This window comes from Poecile atricapillus, chromosome 2 (genome assembly GCF_030490865.1).
Source record: "Poecile atricapillus isolate bPoeAtr1 chromosome 2, bPoeAtr1.hap1, whole genome shotgun sequence".
Lineage (NCBI taxonomy): Eukaryota > Metazoa > Chordata > Aves > Passeriformes > Paridae > Poecile > Poecile atricapillus.
Window position 1 is genome coordinate 82,204,826 of NC_081250.1, and position 16,750 is coordinate 82,221,575.

General features: G+C 36.4%; 1 protein-coding gene across 1 annotated transcript in view; it reads right to left on the reverse strand.

Annotated features, from left to right (window-relative positions):
- Positions 1-16,750, reverse strand: part of ADCY2 (adenylate cyclase 2) — a 283,051-nt gene that overhangs the window by 34,585 nt on the left and 231,716 nt on the right. Inside the window, exon 15 of the mRNA XM_058831650.1 lies at positions 12,499-12,583. Coding sequence (XP_058687633.1) covers positions 12,499-12,583 — 85 coding nt within the window. The remainder of the gene's footprint in view (positions 1-12,498; positions 12,584-16,750) is intronic.

The following is a 16,750-nucleotide window of genomic DNA, read 5'->3' on the forward strand; positions in this document are numbered from 1 at the left end:
GATCTTTAGTATATTAAATTACTATAAACAAGGGTAGAATCAAGATATCTCAAGACTGCGGGTGACATTAATCTTGCAGCATTGTACAGAATTAGTTAACTATTATAGTCTCATGAGAATTACAAATAATGATTAAATATGAAAATAAAGAAAAAATATTTAAAATATCTCCCATAATATCACTTCCATTAAATAATTCTAATTTGCAAGTACCTCAGTAAACATTCAATACATATTACTAATAATAGCAAAATACAGAGTTGACAGCAGTATCATTACCTTTAACATCTTCAAAACCCTTGAAAATGAACTGACCTACCTTGACTGAGTTGAAAGAGTCATGTTTAGTAGCCTCTGGAAACTTCAAAATGTAAATAATGACTCTGCAAAGTCTTTGACACAGAATAAAGGCTAAATTTATCCCTGTCAGCCCACAAAACAGGAGAGTTTCCAGGCTTTTCTTTATTTTTTTTTTTTGAGTCTTGTTTCATAATTCATTTTAAATGGAAAATAACTCAGCAAAGCAAATCAACCTTCCCTAAAACTATCTAGAAGGCAAATAAGCAGTTCATAGAAAATTGGATGTAAAATTTGACACAAAAAGTATTTAGTGAATAGAGAAATTTTCTTATATAGTGGCAAAAATTAACAATAAAAAACTCTGACTCATTTTATCTGCTTCTAAGAAAATATTGCAAAGTCTCCATTCATATATGCATAGTACCTAGAGGCACAAGAGGCTCACCGAGAATAAACAACCATTTTTGACACATTCAATAAACATGAATTTTCCCAAAACTTTAGCAATGAGGAGATAAGATTGTCAAAGCATCTTGTGCCCTTTCCAAATGTCAAATTCAGTTTTATGGAAATCTCTGTAAAAAAGGCAAAGAAAATTTAAGGAACATGACAATCTCATTAAAAAAAAAAAAAAGTTTTTTTCAATGTGTTTTCTCTATTTACATATATTATCTGAGATGGCTTTATATATGGTTTTCACCCTTGCTCCAGCCATCAGCAGAGATACAAGCTCAGGAAGTCCCAAAAATGAGTACTCAAGCATAGGACTTAATTTACACCATTGATGTATTTGCTCAGGTTTAATTGCTATGGCACATCATGCTAAATCACACCACTGCCCTACACATGGGATGCATCTTCCATGAAGATCTTTATCATACTTCACGTAAGTATTTTGCTCCTAATTATACATTATTTGGACAAATCCACTGTCTAAGCAGAGCTTTTTAAAAATATTGTTTCCTTTTATGACAGGGAGTTTTGCATATTGAATTGAATAGATTCTGAATTCAGTTTCAGGAAAGTCAAAACAATCACTGAAATCTTATGGACGGACAAAGAAAGGGGAAAATATGGGCAGTTTTATACACACATTACTTCTCCTGCATAGTAAAAACCTACACAAATACATAAACACAAAGGACCTGCATTTTTGAACAGAAAATTCTATTTCAAAAGCCTTTTTGAACTCCCCAACCTTGTTCTTCACTCGTAAGTACACAGCAAATTTCAAGATAATCTGAATCCACATGTAGATTTTACAAAACCTTTGTCATCCCTCCCACTTCAGTATAGTAAAAAGCACAAAGTATTGATTGCTGCTGTTGTTACAGGGAAGTGTTTCGATAGATGCAGGGGATGGATCTGTGTGAAAATGAATCATTCAGTTATCTGTCTAGTCTGCCTAAAACCCAGTGAGTCTGAGTTTTAGGCAGAATGGACTTATGGCAAATTAAAACAGTCATGAAATCATGCCCTAATTACTCTTTATTATAGTTCACCTGGAGCTTTACTACAATTTAACCTACATTGTTCTGTGATTTTCTTGGAAATTCAAAAGCAGCTGCATAAGTTTAAGTGGCATTAGACACAAAAAACTTGACAAGTACACTGAGAAAGTACTAAGAATATAAAATAGCTAAGAAGTTTCATATATATATATATGTATATATATGTATATGTATAGCTGTACACGGTGTTCTTTCTGAATTACATTACAGGGAACTATACTGTTCAAGGAAAGTCTTTAGGACTAGAAATTCCAAGAAAATAAGCTAATGATGGAAATAAATTATCTGATCTAAACAAGATATAATTCATTATGAATTTTACAGGGTTTATGTTATCCAATGAGAGGTTAATCAAATCAAATACAAAGACCGGTGATGATCAAAAGGGTAATGACAGTTGATGAGTAACAGAAGTCACTGAATTTTCTGCTTCAAGATGACTGAAAGTGGTTGCTGCCGTTATGATTTCACAGGGAAACCTACCAAGACGCTTCAGTGAAAAAACTTCCATTCCAGGATGCCCTGGAAAATGGTGATTCTGACCTAAAAGGGTAGTAGGCTGGCACAGGACAGTTAATTTTGCTAGAGGGGAGAAAGAAACTTGGAATTCTGTAAAACATTATGGTATATCTTAAGGGCTTTGTGTATGTGCAAAACATATATGGCATTTAGTGGATGGGACACTGGAGAGGAAAGGAAGGCATAAATATGGATCAGAGCTGTATAAATATAGGTAGATGGTGGCAAGAAGGGATGAAAGGAAATGGATGCAGGTGAACATTTTTCTAAATGAATCTATTGTATATTGTTATTAAATTCTATCTCTAACCATCTTTTGTGTAAGTGTAGTCCTTATTCTCAGTCTGCATGTGTGTGAATGGTAGCAGACTTCAGTCTAACTTCATGCTGGACTAGATGGCAAGGGGCATGGGATGGGTGCCAGGCACTGGAAAGAGATCACATAGGTGAGGCAACTGAGGGCTGGGTGTCAGTAGCTGAACTGTCTCAGACCAGTCCCTGCGGAAACCCACAGGGTGTGTGGGGGAGTGTGTGTGTAACTATAAAGAACATTCAAACAGAACTGATTGGCAAGTATAAGATCTACATTTGGAATGACCCAAGGTTTAAGCTAGTCACTTTGTAAAGCGGGCAGAGCCTGGGTATGAATATTGTATTGACTAAAATTTCACATGCCAGACCTATGAGTGAAAGTGGGCCTGTGGCTGATGACAGTCAGGTGTATATTCCATCAATCCCAATCCTCCAGAAAGAAGGAATTAAATGATCAGTGTTGATCATGTTTATGTGAGTGCTGCTTATTTTATGTAGGTGCTGTAAGAGAGCTACTCTGTCCATGGATCTATGTGATTGGTCCTCTGGGTATGGTATATGCCCATTTTTCTATTGGGAATACATGCTCAACCTCATGACAGGTTGCACCTTGGACTTCATTAGGAGTGGGACAGGAGGATCCTCTCTCTGGGTTTTAAATTCCATCAAATTCTGCTTCACTGGATCAGAAAGGAGCACTTCCCAGTTCCTGAACTCCACTAGACCCAACAAGCTCTTGCAGCCCTTACTTTCAATTTCAAAACTTTAAAAACCACAGCTCAGTAAAAAATGCAAAACAATGTTGCAAAAAAAGGTCCTCTCATGTTTTACTAGTGCTACACAATGTAAATGGACTTTTCTCTGCTTATATGAACAATTTGCATTATCTTAATTCTGAGGATAAAATTAACTTTCACACAGAAAAATCTCTGTTGAATCTCAGTATTTAATATAAGAATGTCAGCATCAAATTATGGTGACTTTTCAAACTTTTCTACTTTGACATCAATGCTTCCAGTTGCTAAATTTGAACTTTCTTCATATTTGAATGTAATCATTGAAAAAAATTACCGTATAGAATTCCTGAGACTACTTACTACTTATGTCCATATTGAAAACAGCATGTATTGCTGAGAACTCCCCTTATTTCAAAATACCTGGAAAACAGGTACAGACTTATGTAACTTCTCTACTAAAGTTCCTTGCAATATATGTTTTAACAAGAAGGAACTTAATGGACTGATTTTCTACATTTCTTTCAAAAAATGTTTTCCTGCTACCATTAAGAAAAAAAAAAAAAGAAGAGTAATTTTATCACTTAAGAAAGGTCTGGAGAACAACATAAATTTCAGGAAACAATATATAATTCAGCCAATGTGATTAATCAATAAAGAGATTTTATTATTTCCATTGCTTTTGCTAAAATTACAAGACGCTGCTGGCTTCAAGCAGAAGAACAATGTCAGTGATGTTAAGAGTGCAACTTTTAAAATGAAGTTCTGGATAATTATTTCCACTTGTCAAACAGAAGCACAACAAAGTGATGTATTTTTTACCTGGATGTTTAATGCACAGCTCTGAGTTCTGGAGGGGAAAGACCTCTATTTGGTATATCTGCCATGCCCACCTTATTTGTTAAGCCACTGAGGGTCCTGAAAGGAAAACTTGTGACAAAACCCTAAAAATCTCTAAGTCATTAAGTGGATATTCTTTGGAAAACATGAAAGAATACATCATTGAATAATAATTCTCTGTGGGAATAACAGATTTGCTGAACTTCATTTCACTTTTGAGCAGTCCAGATCCTGTCGATATGTAGTACAACTGCAGCAGTTCAGTACAGCTGAAAATCTGGGGAATCCTTGGAAGCAGAACTGGAGGGGTGGGGGTAATCATTAAACCACTCTCAAAAGCAAATTTATGCAGGTTTATTTTTCTGATTCCGTCATACATTTTTTGTTGTAAATGTTATATCTCCTTTGCAATTTTATAAATAAAATGGAGAATGAGATTAAAGAATCAGTTCTTGAAAGCATCTAAGTCGGATAAGACATCAGATCTCAGTAGCATTAGAGAAAGTATTACAGTGTTTATTCTAAGCAGAGCTTGCAGAATGTGGTTCAGTGTTTATAATTTACTGTCTAGAAATAGTAGGTATTTGTAGTATGAGAGGTGACTAATGTATTACATTTTCATCTGAATATCTTATATTTGATATGACAGCATAGCCTGATAATGAATAATAAGATATTTTGAATATTCAGGACATTAAAATGTATCCTTGTGTTGTCTTTACACACACAAAAAACTACTTCAGCATTTTAATAAGACGAATTCTGTGTTTCTGAGTGGGAACAAGGAACTGGTGTGAGAATTAATTGTGACAGCTATGTTGTAGATGAAAGACAGTGCTTCAAGAGCTGTCACACATTCACATGCTAGTTAAGTATGGAACATCTTCACTGAAAACTTCTTATTTTATTACATTCTTATCAGTGAATCACGTTTTCTATAGTTCTGTTGTTGTTATTTTCATTTTGCATTCAAATGCAACTAGGTATTTCTCCAATTCTGATGCTTCAAAGAATGCAGTCAAGAGAAACAAAACTGAGGTTTTCTTACATGCTCATTTTCACTCAGAGTTGAAGAAGACACCAAAGTTCAAACCCAAAGAACTTGCTGACAGCAATTACACTGACCTAAGCTTGGAGAAGGGGAATTTTGCTATGCAGACACAAGCTTTTACTTTACATACTTATTAATGCTCTTAATCTTGACAAAAAGGACCAAAGTACTTCTAAAATGAGTACTGTAACATTAAGCTTTTGAATTACACAGTGGCACCTGTAAATCTAAGCCAAGAATTTTGATGTTGTGTTGTGCCGCAACAAAGTCATGTCCAGGGAAGGTGCAGCCACCAGTGACCAATGTGGGAAATCAGAGACGAGTCTCTGTTTGGTTAAACTCGGGAATCCATTTATTAGGGCATCACTAACAAAGGATTTGACTGAGCATAAACCAGAGATGAAGAATTCTGAACAAAGGCAGGGTGGTGGGTTTTATGGGGTAGAGCAAGGATGGAGTTTAGGATGGAGTTTGCTGGGTCCAACAGGGACACAGCAAAGAAGTCCCAGGGGCACAAACCAATAGGGGCACAAGAGGAGGGGCCACCAAAATAAATGCAGCATACACCAGCAACACAAGAAGGGTAGAACATCCCCAGTTGACACTTTACAAGTGACCTGGGGGAGGAACAACTCCCCCTGGGTCCACAGGGCACATCCCCCAAGGCAGAGGGGCAGAGTCCACTCCTCCCAGGACTCAAAGCCGTGCCCCCACCCCAACACCACCCATGTCGGGCTGCTCATCCAAAATCAAATCCCCATCTCTTTGGGCAGTGGAACTCCACATTTTGAATCATACAAAATGCATCTAGGTGAAAAGTCTACTCAATTTCTACTTCATGCAACTGGCTGGACAAAATCTAGAATCCTGAATAAAGAAATAACAGCAAAAATTAAAGTCAGCATCACATTTTTAATTTCACCATACTTTGAAGTGTTAAATATCCTTTACAAGAGGTCACGTTAAAATGGCCACATGGTTCACTTCAGCTGTGCCATTCAAAGGAAAGAACATCAGTGACCTGCAGAAATATGCCTTTAGGCAGTCAGAGTTCAGTCCTGGCACTTCCTGTACTGCTTTCCTCACTCAAAAAAATGTACAATCACTGTGTTATATGCTATTTTAAGTCAAGATGTTCTCAGTCCTTATCTTCAAGGTTTTCCTTTTTCTCAGAAAATATTAAAAGAGCCACTAGTTTTGTGAAGAATCAGACCTGAATGACAGACATTTTAAGGACAATGCTCAGGGCATTGAACTAGAGGAAGGATTTCCAAATGCTACATTCTACACTGGCCATGTCTCAATCTCCAAGTGAGATTGTAACATCCAAAAACTGTCTCACACAACTGGAGCTCTGATCTGTGCCCATATTCCAGTACTAGCACATCATGGGTATCAGCTCTCAGGTAATACATGTACAGACCATTGAAAACAATCTGAGTGCTCTCTGTTTTCCTGCTTTTATAATAACTGTAGGAAAAATTGTTTGCACGCTAGCAAGCAAACTTGGGTATCTATTTGAAATTAACTAGCAATCTCATAGTGGGCAAAGACACTAAAGGGCAGCATTGCTGGAGTTAAAAAGTTATTAAAAAATAATTTTTGACAAAGCAGACATAAAGAATGGTTTTCACCAAGTTAGGAAATTCTTCAGCTGGTTTCAATCATGTAACTAATGTTGTAAACATGTAGCTCAAGAAGCTGAGTAAGAAGGATTTTTGTTACTGAAATCAGTACACTTACAACAATTCCTGAAGTCTGAACATGGTACTTAACTAAGTGGTGATGGATTTGCTGTTGTAGTGCCTCTGCTAGAGACTCATCAGAATGACTTTTAGCACTGATGACCCTCTTTCATGGACCCTGTTGTAGGTGCCAAAGTGTCTCTTTAGGTTCTCCTTGCCTAAACATCCCTGTTTTAATCTTCATTTACAGGCAAAGCCTTACATCTGAAGAAACTAAATGGCCTAGATCTTTCATCTATATCTGCATTTAAAAGACACTCATATCAAAGGTAAAATTCCAGACCAAAAATATTTTCCAAGTAGTGCTGGTACTGATATTTCTTTCCTTACAGAGTTTTAAAATATCTTATGGGTGGGTACACAGTCGTTCTGATTTTACCTAAGTACCAATGTCAATTGCTTTAGTGTGAAATACAGCCCCCTGCAAAAAAAGGTAAAGATTGTGTATCACTCTTTATACAATGATGTGGTGTAAATAATGTGCTCTCTTCTAGAAGGGACAGGGCTCATGTACTGGTGGCTCTTTGTCAAACACTTTAGTAACCTCAAATGAGAACATCTTTCTCAACTTTGAAGCCAGTATTTCTGCTGTTTGTTTTGTTGGCATTATGTTCTGCTAATTCCATGATTCAATTTGAATCATGATTTTTGAAGGGTTATGAATTAGTTAAGGGTTAGAAGCAATTTATAATGATCAAGATACAAGTCAGATAAGCAAATGGTAAGTTAATGATTATTAGATGCTTAAGTCAGAGCTAATTGTTATACTGTTGGCTATTATGAGCTTGTTTATAAAAGAAAGTGGAGTAAGTGAACCGTTATAAGAAGAGATTGAAACCAGTGAGAACAATGGCACCTAGACTCTATACCAACAAATCACCAAGCAGGGGGCCTTGGATCGTGCCAGAGGGTCACAAAGACCTGATGAAGACTTTCCTGACTTCATCTTTCAAGGATCACTGACCCAATTTGAGACCACTGACCCAAATCAGGAGAATTGTGCACGCATGAAGGACTAATAGCCTCATTTTAATTCTGAATGGGGATGAGAAGTGCTGAGGTTATACATACGTATTGTATGTAAAATTTTAAAAATAAATAAAAGGAAGAAAACCTTGTTCAAGGTGATCCTGCCTTTTGGGGATGACCCCATGCCACCCACTGGTGAATAAACACACCACTTTCTAACTTTAATTAGTTAAAAGGTCTTTGTCTGTGGTCATATCGGTTTTTAATGATTCAAATTGGGTATTTAAGAGAGACTATAAACATGTTCAAAGGAGATGACATTACTTCTGTCTTCTTTGTTAGCTTAAGTAGTCAAACAGGTTGCAAGGTATAAACATATGCAACAAAAAGCGATTTCATATTAATGGAAAGTTACTGGCACAAAGAGAATGTCACATCAATTAAGTGTATTACATTCCAGGTAACACAAATAGATTTTTGAGACAGTACTTGCATCAATGCATAAAGAACATCTGCTTGAGATTAATATTTCTTTGGCCAGCTACCTCAGCTTCCCCAAAGATCTTTCCTTTACATGCTCAGTGTGGTTTTCTTCCTACTGAATGCAGGAACCAGATGTCTGCATCCTTGCATTCACAGCAGGAAGTAAAACACACCTAACACTTATAAGGTCAGGCATTTTATATGCATTCTATGAACTCACCTGTAGTTCAAGAAGATAAAGAAAAGAGACACAGAAAATACATGAGCTAAAGGAAAATTACTGTCCTCTATCCTTCTATCTGTGAAAGAAACTCCTCAAGAATAATTCAAAGAAAATATTCTAAATTAATTAAAAAGAAGGGCCTACATTTAAAATATAAAAATATAAGACAAAAAGGATCTTTATGACCAAAAAACTCATAATCTTTAAGACTATGAGTATCTCTGAATACTGTGACTATCCAAAACACTTCAATCATATAAAAAATTTAATAGGCACAAAAAAGTAATTAGAACATAGAGGAGATACATTCCTTTCAAGTTTCAGAGTATATGCCATTTTAGCTAAGATTGAGAAGGTTTAATGCCTATGGGCAAATGACTGTTTCTGTGAGAACTGACAGCTCTCCCTACCCTCAGCTAGTTGACCCAAGACCAGTAGCGGATGCAACCAGGTCAGGCTCTGGAAGTCTGTGACTTCTTTATTTGTGCTACTATGGTTTTGCATTGTTTGATGGAAAAATTCCTATTCTGTAGTGGCTGAATTATTGCTTCACCCCAGATTAAGCTGGACCATGCAGCAGTGCTCCTAAACAGCATAATCAATTTATAAACTCATAGTGCAACAGTGAGTATAAATCTCTTCTTACAATATGGCAATTAAATTCCTTAAGAGCTACTAATTTTAGACTCTGGATTGGGTTTTTTTATTTTGCCAATGAAATGAAAATCATACAGAGATATTTGCTCAATGTTGTTTTTTTCTGGGACTTACTCTGTGGTGGTTACCATGGAGCCATTTGTAACTGGTGAAGACTGAGAGTGCAAAGTGTCAAAAGTACTAAGACAAGAACATATAACACAGGAATAGCCAGGTGTCCTAAACTGAACTTAGATTTTGCTGTCTTTACTGGCATTTCAGGTCCCACACTGTACATCCTGTAACAGTCCTGTAAATATTTGACTGCTACTGCAAGTTTATGTACCAAGTTCTGGTGCTCAGATTGGTGGTGAGGCCTGACCCTGGCTGGGTACCTTGGGAACACCAGGGCAAGAAAGAGCCTGAAATGTTGGGCAGAGAGAGGAGGACGGAGCACAGAGAGACAGAAGAAGGAACCCCAAGGTTGGAGAAGCAGACACTCCATGCTGGAGGATGCATGGACACTGCAGCCCATAGAAGATCCGTGCTGGAGTAGGTGATGTTCCTGAAGGAACTACAGCCTGTGGAGTCCTTAAAATTGAGCAGGGTGGAATTGTGAAAGGAAGGACCAGCAGAGAGAAATGTCTATGCACCAACCATTCTCCGCCCCTATCTGTACTGCTTTATGGGAGGTAGAGGACTCACTAGCAGAGGAGTGAAGATAAATTTTGGGATAGGGAGGAGTAATGGTGTATATTTAATGTTTGTTTTTGTTTCTTACTACACAAATCTAATTGGCAATAAATTAAATAAATTCTGCCCAAGTTCAGTCTGCATTTTCTATGAAACTAATTGGTCAGTAATCCCCCTGCCTTATCTGAGGCCATGAGCTTTCTCATCCTATTTTCCTACCCCATCCTTCTCAGTGAGGCAGAGTGAGTGAGCAGCTGGGTGAGTATCTGGCCTGTAGCTAACGCATCACATTTCATCTGTCAGGGTCAGACAGACACAGAAAAAATCTTGGGTTTTTTGGTGCATTTTTAGAAGAGAGAGATTTGGTGATTTTAAACTCTGTATTTGTGTGCATGTACATACAAGCAAATCCACATTTACTACATGCCTCCTACAAGAGAATCCAAAATGTACCTCTTTAGAAAAAGAAGTGTGAAAAAAACTCCAAACAAACCCAAACCAATTCAGCCTTATAAAGCTTAATTTCTGTAAACAGTGTCACTGTTGTGTAAAAACTCAGATACTGATATTAGTTTCTTTGAAATTTTCGACTTTTTCTTTTAAAAAGAAAACATTTACAGAGATAGGTCAGATAGTGCAATAAATATGCTACCAAAATATAACATCAGGGTCACTGTGGTTAAAGCTGCAAAACAATACTTGGATTTTGACACAAAGGAAGAAACCTTAGGGAGAGAACAAGGGAAAGGAAAACCTACTGCTTCTTTTGTTAGCTGCTTCTCATCTGTCACCTTAAGAACTATATCCATGCACAGGAAGGAAAGACAACACTGAATCAACTGTGGTCATAACTTTCTGAAGTCTTCTTAGCAGCATATTTTCTGTAGAGCAGCTGAACTCACAAAGACATGGACATAACTCCTCTTCAAGTTATTTAGATTAGAACATGACAACTGGAAAGTCATCAGAAATGCAATGATAGGTCTCATTTCTACTTACAGTATTTACAGTACTTGTGTGAATGCAAAAAGGCATTGAAAATAGGTGTTAGATAATATTCAAGTGGCACAACTCTACAACTCTGACTTGGGATATTGCTTAGCCATCCCATTAAATGCAGAAAAATGTATTTGTATTCCTCCTAAGTAGCACTATAAATAAGAGCCCCAGGAGAATGTATGTGCCAGCACTTCTGGATACCATTTCATTAGCATTTCGTTTTCCTACAGGAAAAGGTTTGCTTTTCTTGAAGGATTTTGATCTTAAATTTGCTTATTCAAGAGTAGTATTCTGACTTCATCATTTTACTCTCAATTTACTGTCAATAACAAATAGCAATTAAGTATAACATCACATGAGAACAAATTTTTGATGTTAATTAATAGCAATACCTCTAAAATCTCACTCAAATGATTAAAAATATTTAAGAATATCATTGCATTATATTTCAGATTAATTTCGGGGCAGTGGCAGCATCCCTAACTTATTGGAAATAGATCTGAAATGTACATTAACTAAATTTTCTTAAAAACATGTCTTGGTCAATTACAAGCCTCACAAGAGAAGAGAGAGAAATAATAAAAACCTACTTCCTCAATTTCCTTCTTTAACTACCTTGTCATACTGTTTTACTGCATACTGAAGTAATTGTCTTTCCCATGTGCTTTTTTTATAAAAGATCTTTCAGTTGTCTCTATGTGAGTTTATACAAAGACAGAGGAAGAGAAATGGGGATGCCATATTCAGATTGCATTCACTGTCTTACAAATCCTGAAACTCCTTATCCATATTATAGATGGAGTTCTATGTTGGATCTATTTGAGAACTGAAAGAGGAGCATGCTGAAAGGCTGAAAAGTTCACCCAAATATAGAATTAAATTCTCAAATGTAGCATAATATTACATACACTAATAGGTATTATAATAACACCTGGGCCACTCAATGACAAAACTGGAAACTTACTAAAACATTTTTATATTTCAAACGAAACTGTTATGGTGAAATATCCTTTAAACTTAAACTTAAATATTCTTTATTCTTTAAATTGGTCTTATACAATACTTAAACAAATACACAGTTCTGCAAATTAAAGCAGTCATGAGTTACCTCCTGTAAGCACAGTAGCAAAAAAATTTGAAAAGGCAGTCCATAATACAATACATAAAAAATAAACAAAAAACATAAACAAATACAAAACATGAAACAATAATGAAAACTTCTCAGATGATCCAGCTTCATATGAGAAACAGAATATTAGTGTCGATACAGACAAACACTGCATTGGCATTTTCTGCTTTTCAGATAAATCAGGATATTTTACAGAAAATCAACATGGATAAAACAATGTCCACAGAAGCCTGAGGATGCAAATCCTTTTTTCTTTAACTGGTACTCTGCAAAGGCAGAGTGACTTGGCAAACTCAGAATATGTTATTTCAAAGAAACCATCTACTGATGGATTAGAGTTCCTTGAATACCTACCAAAAGCTGTCCAGTGAAACAGATAAACAAAATGAAGGAAAGCAAGAGAAATGCAGCCCCAAATGAAATTCCAAGAATAGATGTTCTAGAAGAAAAGGAAAACAAGTGTTAATTTCTTTGTTGCACATTTGTAACATGACATTTCTTTGTCTATAATACTGATGATATGAAAAATTACTACGTGCAAATTGCAATTTCCAAACATCAATACCATGGAAAACAATTCCAATCCTCACTGGAATGACAAGCATTTCCCCTGCTATTTTCTCAATTCAGGAATGCTTGAATTAAATTACCTCTGACTTGCAAAGTTATTACCATGAGGAGCTAATTATTTCCACACATACGAACACAGGGTACATTAACAGAAGCAATGTTTTGTTTTGTTTTGACTTTAGGAAGCTTGTATTAAAGAGGATCCTTATTGCTTTACTTTTTTGTTGTTGATTTTATAACAGTATAAGAGCCCAATAGAAAATAAACTTGCTGGTGGTGTACATCCACCCCTAAAAGGCATAAAACTGCACAGGTCAGTGATGCCCATTTTCAGTGTCTTGCAGCAGAAGCTGTGATATCAGCTGTGATGCTGATCATCCTTACTCAATGTTACCATTCATTCTTTTCTTCCCCGTTATAAACAGCTTGTCTAGCTAAAGTAGCATCCCTGGATACTCCGTAAACAGGGATTCAGTAACAACCCGTGCATTCTTTCATTCATTCATTCATTCATTCATTCATTCATTCATTCATTCATTCTGCAAACGTGGAAATCTCTCTATAGGAATACCACAATAGAGAATAATTGCTTCTTCAGGCACCATGTGAGAGCTTCTCAGAACATTTGCCTAGGGAAAGATGCAGTGGAACCGAATTATGTTTCATGAATTACAAGAGAGGACCAGAAGCTCTGGATCAACTGAGTTGTTTAAGCACAGGAGCTAGATGCAGTCATCAAGTCCCTCACCGGAGTACCTGCTTTCAGGCTTAATCCCAGATCTGACACTTCTACAGAATTAAAAAATATTTCTCAACTCCTTTGAGCCACATCTTATTTTATCAGACATTATATGCCAGAGATATTAAGAAACATTTTTATCTGTTTTAACAAGTGTTATATTAAGTATTTTCAGGAAAGAACGAAAAAGCATTAACATCACCAACCAATTTGATTCCATTAAAAGCATTTTGGAGAGTAATTGATGAGCTTCCCTGCCAGTCATTCAGAGAACTTGTTATATATTAAGTATTAATAATAGGATTTTGTACTGATGTGCACAGCTGATGAAAAACAACAACTGGCAATTAATAACATATATTAATAATGAAATAATATTTTAATTTATTAATAATGGTCACGTGAAGATCAATATTACTTATAAATACATGTTTTCCAAGATTTTCTCATTGAGACTGAGACAGAAAGCTGTACATCAAAGTATTACAGCTAGTCACTACTCTTAGGAATTGAAAATCTCATAAGCAACAGAAGAGATGAAAGCAAAGAAAATAAACAACTAGGAAACTAAAACCAAAGCATGCTAGAAAAGAAACAGGTTTATTTTTTATATATGGATAAACACTTCCAATCATATATGTCTTTCATTAACATCCAAGGAACCTTTCCTACATTTCATATTATAACTATTCTTTTTCTGATATGAAGAACACAAAAAAGGGGCCTGTGCACCTTAAAAAATGACTCAAGAATAGCCTTATATGTCAAGTTTGGAGTGCATCCTTTTAGAAGAAGAAATGAAGATTTTTATGAGAGAAACTGGAGAGCAAGGGAAATAAAACTAACATGGCACAAAGAGAGTTTATGCAAAGAGTACTTAATCTCCTGGGCAACAGGCAAGAACAAAAGGTCTTTGTAACTGTTTCATATAATCAATGATGTTATTGAGGGAGCACAAGAATTACACAGCATGGTGAACAGGATAAAGAGAAACAGACTGAGAGTAATAAAAAGTGGTATCTTAGAATCCAGATTTGGGTGGTGAAAACAGAGGAAAAAACCCATAGTATTTTTTCTCCCCACACCCCATTCTTTCCTGGGAACAGCAGGACTTCTGTTTTGCTTTAGCTAAGACAAAGTAGCTTCATGTTGCTCCTAGAAGGATAGAAGTGATCTGAAAAAGCTTGAGGGGATGTAAAATGCTAAAAATTAATTGCCTCCATAAACAAGTCTCACCTGAGGCAATGACCATAGGAAAGCCATAATATGATTTAATTTTTGTCAATGAAATACTACAAAACCAGTACTGGTCTTGACAGTAAACTAAACTTGATTTTTGTTGTAGAGTTATCAAATGCATTGCATTGATAGGTTCAGGCAAAATATTTAGTCAGAGGAGCACCTGAAACTTGCATAAAGCAGGTAAGTTTCTACCTGCCTTTTCTATTCTTCAAGGAATGACCTCATTCTGCTCTGCTACAGTACCCCACCAGAAACCCAAACAGGACAGCCCTTGACCATAATATACTGAGAGAGACAGCTTAAAACTGAGGAAACAATATGAGAACTTCTCAAGCTTCAGGTAGTTTCATGTCTGAATAATTTATGATCTTAGATAAACTTGCATTTTTCTGGTTTCATTAGGAAATATCTGCTTTGAACGATTCATTTTTATCAGTGGTACGAGATTGGAAAAAAATTATATTTATGTATATCTTGTTGGTAACTATTTAACTGAAAAACAGAAATTTATTGATGAAGATAAAGATACTGAAAGATGCAGAAAATAATATTTTTTTTTTACAATTTTGTAACTTTTAGGAAAATATGTGACTTTTGGCACATGTCCTTTAATGCAGAGAATTTCCTTAGCATGTAGATAATTGTTATCCGTGTTCTGAATGATATGACTGTAAATTCTCTTGAGGTGATAAAATCACAGTGAAGCCACTGCAACTGACAATTATACAAGCCAATGCTGAATTCAGACTTTTTTTAGTATCTAATAGTAGCTATTTATTTCTTAAAGGAATTGACACTTTCACTAAGCCATCAAAAGATTCAATAGCTATGGAGACTGTTTCAATATTAAAGAAATCAGTTCAGTTTTATAATTCCACTTGAATTATTGGTGTTTGTTTTAATACTGCAGAAAAATAGCTAGTAATGACGGTTTACTCTCACTTATGCCATCTTTTATCTTACATGCCTGCTTTTAGACAAACTTTCTAAGTACTACCTTTCGTATGAAGAAATTCATTTGTGCCTAATCAAAAATATTATGTGAAGGCCTCCTAACCCTGACTGTTAGTTTGGCATGACTCAGGACTAAAGGACACAGTTTCTTGAACACAACAGCCTCCGAGAGTGAAGACTTGGGAAGAATCCTAAATGAAAGCCTAAATATAATCCCTTCCCTTGAATACTACAAGAAGTATCTCCTGTTCAACAGAAATATACTGTCCTGGGGTGACTTTATGATACTGGTATCCCCAATCGTCTGGTTTATGTTATATATTAAGTTCTGCACCTTTAAGACTGGCTCTGAGAGCAAGAGAGGGGGAAGAAGAAGCCGCAGTTTGTGTTAAAGAAAATATAACTCCCACACATCTCGCTCCTGGACTGTGTTGTCTGCAGCACAGACAGACAGCGGGACAGAGCTTCTCCCTGGCTTTTAGTTAGTTTTAGCTAGCTGAGGCAGAGGAATTCCCCGGGCCTTTGTTTTTTTCCTTTTTCTTGGATCTGTGCAAGCCTGCTCTGGACTGAACACCCAGCCAAACCCCGGGAGCTCACGCCTGTGGCCCACCGGGGCCTGGGCCTCGGCACTTTCCAACGCCAGAGGGACTGATAAGAACCCGAGCGAGCTGAGCTACACCACATGAAAAGGACTTTTCTTCCTAGACTTGCCATCCCATCGAACAGCAAGAGGTTTTATTATTTAATATTATTCAATTTTCTGTTAAATAAACAGCTTTTTCCACTTCTCTCCAAGGAAATTTTTTCCCTTTCCCGGACCGGTTGGTGGGGAGGGGCATTTCCCTGGGGAAATCCCCATTTAGAGTTTTCCTCCCTAATTTGCCCTAAACTAAGACATATACAGCTTTTGGCGCCCAGTGCGGGGCGAGAGAAAGTGGAAAAACCTGTACTGATTGTTAGTTGTATTTTTGGTTGTATTTATTCTGTGTTAAGATAAAGCAGTCAGTAGCCATGTTGTTTGGATACATAATATCTCTCGGGGTGGAAGCCTTCATGTCGATCTGGTCCCTAGAATTTTTTGAGGTTTTAATACTTGTCTTT